Source organism: Centroberyx affinis, unplaced genomic scaffold (genome assembly GCF_046629955.1).
Source record: "Centroberyx affinis isolate AG114_WGS23_722 - 3 ecotype Tasmania unplaced genomic scaffold, CSIRO-AGI_Caff_v1 ptg002812l_1, whole genome shotgun sequence".
Taxonomy (NCBI): domain Eukaryota; kingdom Metazoa; phylum Chordata; class Actinopteri; order Beryciformes; family Berycidae; genus Centroberyx; species Centroberyx affinis.
Genome location: NW_027280957.1, coordinates 68501 through 80000, shown reverse-complemented (window position 1 = coordinate 80000; position 11500 = coordinate 68501). Strand labels below are relative to the sequence as shown.

Below are 11500 nucleotides of genomic sequence, written 5' to 3'. Positions count from 1 at the left end.
AGCTGTGTCATATAAGATGGTGAATCTTTGGTTTTTGGAACAAGCCTGAAGAAGAGCGCGAGTCTCCAGAGACAGAAACAAACGATTACAGATCTACAACAATCAAGAAGTAGACTACTGGAGCGACTGTGATTTATTTCCCAGAGAAATCATAGATTTAAATCTAACTTAAAGTTTGATTTAAGTCTAAGACTAGGTCTATCTTTATGCAACTGACCCCCATGGCCATTAATTTTTCAATTTGTTTTACCGATTTCCTAGAGAGACATAAGATAGGCCTACTAATTCTAACTGGACAGGACCGGCAGGACACTAGTAGCTTTCTTTGTGAAGGAAAATTAGGTTGAGGAAAATTAGGTTTGAATTCTACCACTGTCCATTAGGGTTATTGACTGACTCACCAGGAAAACAAGGAGGAGGAGATGTGCCTGTACAGTGTGTGTGTGTGCGTTTGTGTGTAAGTGCACATGCCATGTTGTGTGTCTCTACTGTGGATGAGCTGTGATGTGCGTGTTGTGTCCTCCATGTTTTACGTGACATCTAACCGCCGAAGCACAATTCCTAAACAAAAGAATGAAAGGACAGAGATAAAGAACAGACACATTTCCCGGAGGTTTCCTTGCCAGTCGAGGAAGAATCAGACGGTGACTTGACCGATGAGAATGAATGGGAAGCCCCAGGATTCATTGCGAGAACCAACGCATCACGTCCGAGCAGCGCTGCAGTCTACAGTACAGAGCCGGATGTAACAGCTGGGACAATAAACAGCTGTGTGTCTTTGTTAAGCATGCGCCCGACATGAAGCACACCGCCCGTCTCAAACTGTGAGGCAGCGTCTCTGTGCTTACTTTCTCTCCAAGACAAGAAATTTCTCCAAAAGGACACGAATATCGACTTGGCATTGTTGGATGTGATAATCAGCCTCGGTCAAGTGCTGGAGGTGAGGTATTTTCCGCTCTCTTTCTGCCTCTGACCGACCCTCAGCCTAAAACGAGACAACACCTCTAACCTGGCTCCTCTCTCCCGCTCCCCTCCACCTTTAATAAAGTCTATTTTTGTTATTCCTTGCAGCTCTGTGTGTGTCCTGGTCTCTTTTTTCTATTGTGAATCCTAACCTATCTCCCTGGGGAGCCACAGTGTGCATATGTTTAGCTTTTGTGTCTGGACTGTGTGTGTGTGTGTGTGTGTGTGTGTGTGTGTGTGTGTGTGTGTGTGTGTGTGTGTGTGTGTGTGTGTGTGTGTGTGTGCATATATGTGTGTGTTTGGTCTGTGTAGGTGTGCATGTATGTCTGCTAACACACACTGACACATTCTGTATCTTACACCTATACATATAGACACAGCAGCAGCCTAGAGGTTAGAGAAATGCGCTTTTGACTGGGAGGTTGCCGGTTTGAATCCCTGAACTGGCTGGCAACATGTGGGGGAAACTCTACTGTTGATGTGTCCTTGAGCAAGGCACTTAAGCCCCCAGAGTTGCTCAGTGGCTGACAGCAGAAGACTGGCTGTACTGGTCAGCTCCCAGGTGGAAATGTATTGAACTGTGTGAATGTGAAACAGGACAGCGCAGGGAAAGAGCAAGCGCGCTCAGTCGACGCTCCCTGGATAAATAAAGGCTGCGAGAAAATATATAAATAACCATCAATCCCACTGATATACATAAAAAATACATGTATCTTCTGTTGTTTGTTGCTGCAGCCTGGGGCCAATCGTTGTCGCTGTTGCCGTGTTCTTGCAGCCATTTTTTTTTTACCGCTGCTTGTTCCTGACACATCGGTGGCGTTTTGGGTACGCAAGGCAAGAGCGTGTACTGTAGTTCGCTCTGCCAGCTAGAAGTCATGTAACAGCAGTGCCAAGCCTGTCGTCAACTCTGCCAATCAGAAGTAATGTATTAACGCAAGAGCCAATCCCAGCGCAGTTGACTTGGTTCACGGCACGCCAGCGAAAAATTTGAGAATTATGGGATATTGCCCAGTTTTGAACCATTATGTTATTTGAGAAAATTACCTATAGCTATAATTTTAACATGATCACATTACATATAGATGTGTCACAGTGACCACATCCAGCAGAGAATGAGCTGAGGCTGGTGTCTGGTTGCCTTTTAGTTCCCATTACATGTTCTCTAAAACCCTATCAAGTGAAGTATGGGCTACCAAAGGAGTGTGAGAATTTAATGGCGTGAGAGAGCATGACTGTGTGGGGGTGTGAATTAGTCTTGGCGCACATGTGTGTGTGTGTGTGTGTGTGTGTTTTAGCACACATACACTGGTATATAAGATTCTGCTGCAGTGCATTCACACATCAGCCCTTCACTGCAGAATCCAACCATGATGTCATCCTTTCCTTTCATCTTTTTTCTCTCCGTCTCTCTCAAGCTGTGGAAGGCGTTTTTTTTGGGGGGGTTTTTTCCAATCGTGATGCGAGGTGAGAGGAGCGCATTCAACATTAGACGGAGCAGAAAAGGGCATAAAAGAAGGGAAATGGAAACAAAGCAGAGAAAAGGATATGAAAAGTGTGAGTAAAGGGTTAAAGTATGTACTCAAGGCCTTAGAGGATGAAAACCCAGCTCCTCCGCCTCAGTAATATCACTTTTTCTCCACCAGCGCTGATTCCTGAGTATTAAACTTTAAAGCAACACCTGATACCAAGCACAGGTCCAATCCATAATTCTTACTTAAAAATACAGACTTAGTCGCCCTTAGTTTGGAATCAAAACTGGACAAAAAACAGATAAAAATGATTGGAATCCAATCAATTTTCACCATTAGAGAGATCTAACATCCTTCTATGTGGAAAAAGGAAGATAAACAAGTTGCTCTTGGTTCAGATTTAATTTTGGGGAATTTATCTAATGGTAATACCTTATTTACTCTGTATCGGCAATACATTTAATACCAGTATAAGTCCATTCCCTGCTCTTGATACTGAATCTTAGCATTGCAAAAATCCTCAGAATCAAGTGTGCAACACATACATGGAATTTGACTTCAGTAAAGCCCCAGAAACCCTGTTTCTTACATTCATACATACATAACACTAACACCTACCCCACACATGCTTCCATACCACGCTAAGACATATACATGCATTCATATATATGCACATACAATGACATCAGTCATCCTCTGATGCTAATAACATGTAGAAGCCTGGTATCGGCCTGATATCCAACACCAGTATAGTATCGGTGTATCTGTTCCTCCGTCTGTCCACATCAATGCCATATCTGCTGCTCCACTAGATGCCATTATCATAAACACTCACAATTTGTTACTCCCCTGAATACATTAAGGCTTACTGTGCCCTTATCTGGCAACCCCCAGCCCGCTGCTCCTCTGTTGGTGTCCCAGCGGTGAACCGCAATTAGACACGGGCAAACCACAACATACTGCTCCACCACAGAGAACCTGGCAACCTTTAGCTGCTGGCTCCGAGCAACATTGTGTGGGTGTGGGGGGTGTGTGTGTGTGTGTGTACACGTTTGAGCTCTTGTCAACAGTCGATCTTGATGACTGTCTGGAGACGGAGGGAGAATACAACGCTGCAGCCATCTTCTTGTTTTCTTTTTACATTTCTTCGAACTTCAAAAAGTCAACTCTGAGTCTTATTTTCAGACTGACAGCCGAGGCTTTTTGCAATTTTGAATGAGGTTTCAGAGGCCCGAGGGACACAAATCTTGCTCTGCCCACAAAAGACCATGTAAACGTTCAGTTCAACTACAAACATGACAATCACCAGGTTCTTCCATGATGGCAAGAAGCGATAAAGGGAGCAGAAAATGCCTGTGGGAGAGACAAGAGAGAGAGAGCACAAAGCAAAAGATAAGGGAGACTGAGAGACAAAAAAGAGAATGTGGAAGACAGAGAGAGAGAGGAAAAAGAGTTGGACAGAGAGAGAGAGAGAGAGATAGAAAGAAAGACACAAAGGAAAGAAGAGAGAGAAGAAGCCAGTAATAGGACAGAGGTAGTTGAGTGGGTCCCTGGTTCTCACCGATGTCCAGATTCAATCCTTACCACTGCCCCCCCCCCCCCCCGACACACACACACACACACACGCCCTGCCAGCTAAACACACCAGCCCAGCGCCTTGATGAAATGAACACACACACACAGGAGGGGATGAGTTAGCCGCCGCTACTGCAGCTCCCCTGGCAAAAAAACTGATTGTGAGATGCGTGTGTGCATGTGTGCATGTGTGACTGAGTGTGTGTGTGTGTGTGTGTGTGTGTGTGTGTGTATGTGTGTGTGTGTGTTTATGTATTCTAGGTGCAGTGCGGGCTGAGAGCGATAGCTCACTGAACGGTAGGAGCACAGCGCAGCCTGCTGGCAGAAAATAAAAGGAGCCTGAGGTGGAGAAGAGAGAATTAAGTTCAGGTCAAATCTGGGTTTTTCCCCCCAAAGGAGAGTCGGACATTTTTATTTTATTTATTTATTTAGAGCCAAATTTAAGACTTTTCAGGACTTTTTAAAGACCAATTTAACAGCAAAAGAAGAACAAACAGAACAAAAAAAAACAAAAAAACTTTCTGATTGAGCATAGCAAATGAAAGCTTTAAAACTCTAAATGGCAATATGAGAAAAGGCACACTAATTAATTAATAGTCTAATAGATGGGGGTCGTTACCACTGTCTCTGGGCAACGATTCAATTCAGTTTATTGTTTCTCTTGAAGCTCGATGCAGCAAAGTTACTGACGAAGCAGAATACACAAAGAAATCATTCAGGAAATGACAGCGCCATGCTCCCTCTCTTCCCACACACCTGATTTGTTTTTGGCAACAGATATAATATTTAAACTGTTTCCTGTCTCATTATAACCACACTTTACTCTTTCTGGATGCTCTTTCTGGGCAATAGTTATATGAGTGCAGCTCTGTGGGTGGGTGAGTGATCATTTAGCAGACAAAAATATAATATAATCCAGTGTTTATGTGCCTGTGTGTACACTGCCTTGTTAAAAGTATTCAACCCCCTTGACTTTTTCCAGCAGCCTGAATTCAATTATGGAGTTTTTTTTGTCAACAATATACACAAACTACCCCATAATTCCCAAAGTAAAAACATACTTTTAGAATTTTCTGAAAATGTATTGACAGTGGAATACAGAAATATATAATTTAAATGTATATTCAAACCCCCTGGGTCAATACTTTGCGTCCGTGAACAGCGACAGTATTTTCAAGTAACAGATTCAAGTCTGGGCTTTTTCAAGGACTTTCACATTCTTCTTCTGCAGCTATTCCAGTGTTGATTTGGCTGAATGCTTTGTGTCTTTGTCCTGTTGGAACATAAATCGTTGCACAAATCAAAGCTCTTTGGCAGCTTGAAGCGGGCTCTCCTCAAGAATTGACTGTATTTGACTACATCCATTGTTCCCTCTATCCTTACAAGTCTCCCAGTCCCTGCTGTTGAAAATCCCTGCACCACCGTGCCTTACAGTAAAGATGGTGTTACTCAGGTGATGACCTGTGCCCGGTTTCCGACACAGCGCTCTGCATTACAGCTGAAGAGTTCAATTTTCATTTCATTACGCCACAGAATCTTTTGTCTTTCACGTGCCATTTTCCAAACTCCAGGCTGCTGTCAGGTGGATTTTACAGTCCAGATTTCTGCTGCACTGACTGTTGACTGACAATACTTATTGACGCAAAACATTTCAGCTTTTAATTTTTAATTAATATGTAAAAAATTGTAAATACAAAAAAAATCTATTTTGACATTATGGGTTATAAAAAATCATATTTGAGCCAGACTGAATTCAGGCTGTTACATCACAAAATCCAGAAAAAGTCAAGTGGGTTGAATACTTACGCTCTTAATATCACTGAAGGCACTTGATGTGTGTGTGTGTGTGTGTGTGTGTGTGTGTGTGTGTGTGTACCTGTCTGATGGGCTCGGGGATGCGGTAGCGGCAGCAGGAGTGTGTGAGCCGTACGGCCGTGTCCAGGCTGATCTTGTGGCCGACAGACACATAAACCGGCTTAGAGCTGCTGTCTGAGCTACGCAAGGCCTGGAGAGAGAGAGGGAGGGAGAGAGAGAGGGAGAGAGATAGAGAGAGAGAGAGGGAGAGAGGGAGAGAGAGAGAGAGAGAGAGAGAGAGAGAACAGAGGTTAGTTGGCTAAGAACATCTCTTTTTGTCATGCCAATAAAACACTGTTGAATTTGAATTTTAACTTGAGAAGGGTGGGGGTTCTTTGATATCAGCAGCAACTATACTGCACCTTTTTTTTTTAAAATATTTTTTCTTTATGTTTTTTGTGTGCCTGTCCTCTCACGTACCTTTCCCAGTACTTTGCCTGAGGCGGCTGTGAGTGGGAAGCTGTCTCCTCCTTTCTGCAGAGCAGCTATCTGTGGAGGAGAATAAACAGTCAAATATCTGCAGCAACATTAACCTGCTGTAGAGGCCAAGAGATCTCTTCTCATCCCTCACTCTCTCTTTCATATCTATGTTAATTATGCTCCATAATGACAACAAATACTTTTTAAAGGATAGGTGGTAACTGAAGTGTTTGATTGACAAAATGCTAACAGTCTTACAGACAACTGTAGATGTTAGAGTTCGACCAATATAAGAGTTGGAAGGCCGAAAGTAGTATTCCTGGATTGAAGCTACCAATAGCTAATGTTTTGTGTCAATATTCAATACCTTTCATTACCTTTATTTGACCACCAAAAATATTACATGTATTCATTGTTTCCCCAGGAATTTATTCTTGGCAGGATAGAAAAGCCTCTGAAGTACAAATACTTGTGTGGGATAAGAACAAAATGTTGCACTAGGCCATCATCACACAGGACGTTGTTTTTAACACTGTTTTGACTGCAGCTTTTTTAGTCGTTTAAATGGTTTTGGATGTGCTGTTTGTGGGTGTTCCCCTAGGCACTCCAAGCTGAACATGTCTCAACTTTAGCCGCAGCATGTATTAATTCAATGCAAAAAATAACCCTAAAACAAGTACTATCTAAGTGGAGCTCTTGGAGGATCAAAAACTCTGTTTGTCCACTGTTATTTTCAACAACTTCATCCCCTCATTATCGCCTTTTCAATGACGTTACTTCATCTTATGTAGCTAACGCTAATTAGTAGCTTGCAAGTTGTTGTCAAATTCAACGTCAGTGTGGAAAAAACATGTCCTATGTGATCACAGCCTTAAAATTAATCAGGCTAGTGGCTTCCTATTCATAGTATTCTGTTACATCACCACATGGCCATCTTGGCAAGAAAATAACAGGTGTAATAAAATGATTATAATCAAATGACAGCCACAGCCAATGAGCTGTGTATATTGTAAAGCACCATATTGGTAGGAAATGCAAGTGACATCATGGGAATACTATGAATAGACATCCAGTCTAGCATTAATCAATTATACAAAGAATGTATAATACAAACAACCTTAATTATTTCTAGGTACTTAATTCAGGTCCTCGAGGGCCGGTGTCCTGCAGATTTTGTTCCTCCCTGGTGGTTAATGAGCCGCACCTGGTCTGTATCTACCTGACACCAGGTGTGGCTCATTAACTATCGAGGAGGAACAAAAACCTGCAGGACGCCGGTCCTCAAGGACCAGAATTAAGAACCTAGGCTAGAGGACATAGTAAATGACGAACTTCAGGTAATGTTTGTATTCCGATAGCGTTTTAAAAATTAACTCATTTTCTCTGTATAGAAGCAAAACTTTTCTTCTCCACAGTCAAAGAGACAGAGCAAAGTCAGTGGCACTGAACTGGGCCGGTGCTGACAGGTGTGCTGCGGGTTACGGGCCGGGGCGATGAAGGGAGCTTAGCCTCCATGATGGATGGGGTGTCTGCTCTACTATGACTGATTACAGCAAAGGAGCCAGCAGGGAGACAGGAGGGGCCACAGAGGGCCTCGGGTCCCGCCAGAGAGGAGGCCAACACTGTGTGTGTGTGTGTGTGAGTCAGTGTGTGTGTGTGAGTGAGTGTGTGTGAGTATGTGAGCATGTGTGTGTGAGTGAGTCTGTGTGAGTGAGAGGTCTGGCTCCTGTGGTGCCAGTGTAGGACTGGAGCCAGAACGGGAAAAGGCAGAAAGACAGAGCAAGTCATCAATAACACTCTAGTTTGACTTAGAGCCAGGCAATCAGAGAAAGAAAGAGAGACAAAGACACAGACAGAAAGAGAAAAAGAAAAAAAGAAAGAGAGAAAGGCTGGGTGAGAAAGAAAGAAGTGAGAAGGAGAAAGGGATGGAGAGACTCAGGGGGAGAGATGGATTAGAGGTGTGAGAGAGACAGAGAAAGAGAGAAAGAGAGAGAAAATAAGATGAAGGACTGAAGGACTTTGAGCAACAAGGTAAACAGGAAGTAATGATGGAATTTTCCAAAAGTGAATCAAGGACAAAGAGGAAGAAAGGAGAAAGTTTTTTATTTTTTTCATTTTTTTTCATTACTGCTCAGGCTTGTGGCAGAGACACATACAAATACACACAGCCTCCTATCACTCATCCACATCTCCTCTCTCTGTCTCTCTCTCTCTCTCTCTCTCTCTCTCTCCTACTCAAGCACAAGCACATTACATTTACATTTTTTAGGCATCTATCTGGCATTCTTATCCACAGTGACTTACAATGACTGAGCAGATAGAGTTTGAGTGTTTTGTGTTCAAAGACACTTCGACGTGGCTGATGGACATACTGGCTATTTGCAGGGATCAAATCTGTGACACTGCGGATAAGGGACAATCTCTCTGCCGCACATACATATGTACTACACACACACACACACACACACACACACACACACACACACACACACACACACACACAGCCCTTTTGCTTCCGTGTGTCACATTCTCCCATCGATTCACACAATAAGACCCACCAGTGATCTGTTCACCTGTGTCTGATATAATACATATTCTGCACAAGCCTTCACACTGTAAGACAGATTGTCACAGAGGTCACTCAGTCGGCATTTGGAAAAAGCTCATTTTGTCATCACCATGGCAACATCTTTTACATGCGCCCTAAAAAACTGCAGCTGGGAGGAAGTTCTCCCTGTAACCTTCACAGAGTCTTTTCATACCGCATATGGGTTTTTGAAAGCGCTCAGAGTGCCAGCAGCATATTCTGAAAGTCTTACTGATATCTGGAGGGTTTGGCAGCGTATCACTTGTCATATGTGGCTGTGCGTGTGTGTAAAGCTATCCAGTGATGGCTAATCTTGTTTCAAAAATGGCTAATCTTGTGAAATTTGGGAGGGAGCCTGATATGGCTCGTATTGCACAGATTAGTCCAAAACTAATTTCCCACTAAACTATCAAACGGCGCAGCTAGTGTGGACTTGAGGTGTCATGCTCCCTGTGCATGCCTGTAGACAAATTAGATGCCAGTCCCTAGGGAGTGACAATGATGCCAATATGGAGGGGAAATAGAGTTATAATGTTTCACAAAGAGCAACTGATGCAAATCGGATAGCCAAAGCCCAAAGAGACTGCATGTATCTGTAATGCTAATGCTACCTGATACCCCACATCGTGTCCAAGCTGCTAGCTGTTGGCGCACAGATTGTCTCAGCAGTTATGTGAGATAGCATCCGTGGAGGTGACCGTTTCCCCCCATAAACAGAGCAATTGGATTCCTCCCTACTGCAGAGACCAATCTACATCTTTCGGCGCCAAAGCCACTAACGCTAACTGAGGGAGATGGATACTTTTCCCACAGAGATTGAATTATCATGTTATGCTACTGTGGGGTTATAAGCACAGAATTTACTGCTAATTGAGTTAGCAGTAGATCAGTTGATTGCTAGAGCCGTCCACACTGCTTCCCTTGGAAACCTTTAGTAACTATCGTCATTGGCGTTATGGGACACACCCAACACTGCTCTTCTATGGATGGACTATTTGTGTGATTGCTGAGTCAGCAGCAAGGTATAATATTCTCGCTCTTTATTAATGATGTTTTCCTCAGAGGCGGCACACTGGCTCAACTGTTAGCACTGTTGCCTCACAGCAAGAAGAACCCGGGATCGATTCACAGCTCCGGCTCTTTCTGTGTGAAGTTTGCATGTTCTTGCCATGTTTGCGTGTGTTTTTTCCAGAATCAGGCGGACTGAAGACTCTAAGACACCCTTTACACCAGGCATTAACATGCATCCTGGGTGATTGGATTGTAATCGATAAATGCATAAAAATCCAGGTGTAAATGCATCCCAGATGCATTGAAGATCCAATCATCCAAAACACCTCTGGAGGTGGTCAGACACGCATTCGGTCAGAAAAAAACCAAAGGGTAAATTCTATGTATCTCCAATCCACATATAGGAGCTACATAAACAGAAATAAACTACACAAACTAATGGTCAGGATACTCATGGATGGCACGAGGTGTTTCCTGTCAGTGTTAAAGAACGTAAACATTGCAAGTGATGTGTGTGATATTCTGTGTTTTGGCGAGGGAAAGAGAAATCAGATTTCAGTGTTTATACCAGAGACACATTTTAATGCCAGGTGTAAATATAATCCAGCTACATCTGCTCTAGACACATTTTGGATATGAGACGCATGATAATAGCAGGTGTAAAGGGGGCTGATATTGCCCGTAACGTATCTATCTGTATTTGATAGACACTTACTGAGATGCATGCTGGACAGGCTCCAGCCCCCCATGACCCTTAATAGGAATAAGCAGGTAACGAAAATGAATGAATGAACATTTTCCTCTCTCTTACTTCAACCCCTCAGTAACTAGACTGTCCATCCTTATCGAAATGCTCTTCAGAACTGTGTGTTTCAGAATAGCCACAGCCGTGTTCAAACCTGTTGGTGCTGAGCTGACTCATCTGCCAGGAATAGGTAAGTGGAATGATCGAAGTCAGGACTGAAGAGTCTCGCCCTTCCAATGTGAATTGAAAACTCTTCTCTTGAAGGAACACTTCACATCCCCCTCTCATCCAGGAATTTAAGTTTATTCTACTGTTGGGTCATTCTAGGTCACTCCGAATAAGAGCAGCTGTTCAATGTAATGTAAATGTAATGTTCTGGTGCTTTAAAGTATGTCTGTGCTAAGCCAACCCGTCTGTCTGGTGTCTAAATGGAGCAGTAAGGTAGGCAGCCTGGCAACCATGAGACTAATTTTCTAATCCCCTACATGCAGAGAGGACAAAAGACATACAGGATCCTCCTGATCAGTGAGGAGAAAAGTCCCTGACCGCTCACATCACAGAAGCTTGATCAGCGGACACCAGAACCTCCTCTTATCTCCAAATCCTGATCAATAAGAAAGACCTGGAATTACTCTGCTTATCCTCCCATTTCAGACTCCAGCCAGACGCCTGTTCATTAGGCAGATTTAACTTTAACTTGTTTTTGTTCCCTTCCCCAACAGGTCACTGAGGCTCCAGACTGAAACAAAGTGAACATTTGCATATTAATGAAATCTAAATTTTGCATTCCCATAGGTATACTTTGACTAATAGGTATTTGTTCCAGCTTGATTTGTATTCAAAAAGTCACATTAGCATTAGCTACACAGGGAGGCC

At 43.2% G+C, this 11500-nt stretch overlaps 1 protein-coding gene across 1 annotated transcript in view; it reads right to left on the bottom strand.

Moving 5' to 3' along the window:
• Positions 1 to 11500, bottom strand: part of LOC139658002 (endonuclease V-like) — a 32009-nt gene that overhangs the window by 8574 nt on the left and 11935 nt on the right. The window contains exons 6-7 of the mRNA XM_071536004.1: positions 6282 to 6350; positions 5884 to 6012 (exon numbers count right to left, since the gene is read on the bottom strand). Coding sequence (XP_071392105.1) covers positions 5884 to 6012; positions 6282 to 6350 — 198 coding nt within the window. The remainder of the gene's footprint in view (positions 1 to 5883; positions 6013 to 6281; positions 6351 to 11500) is intronic.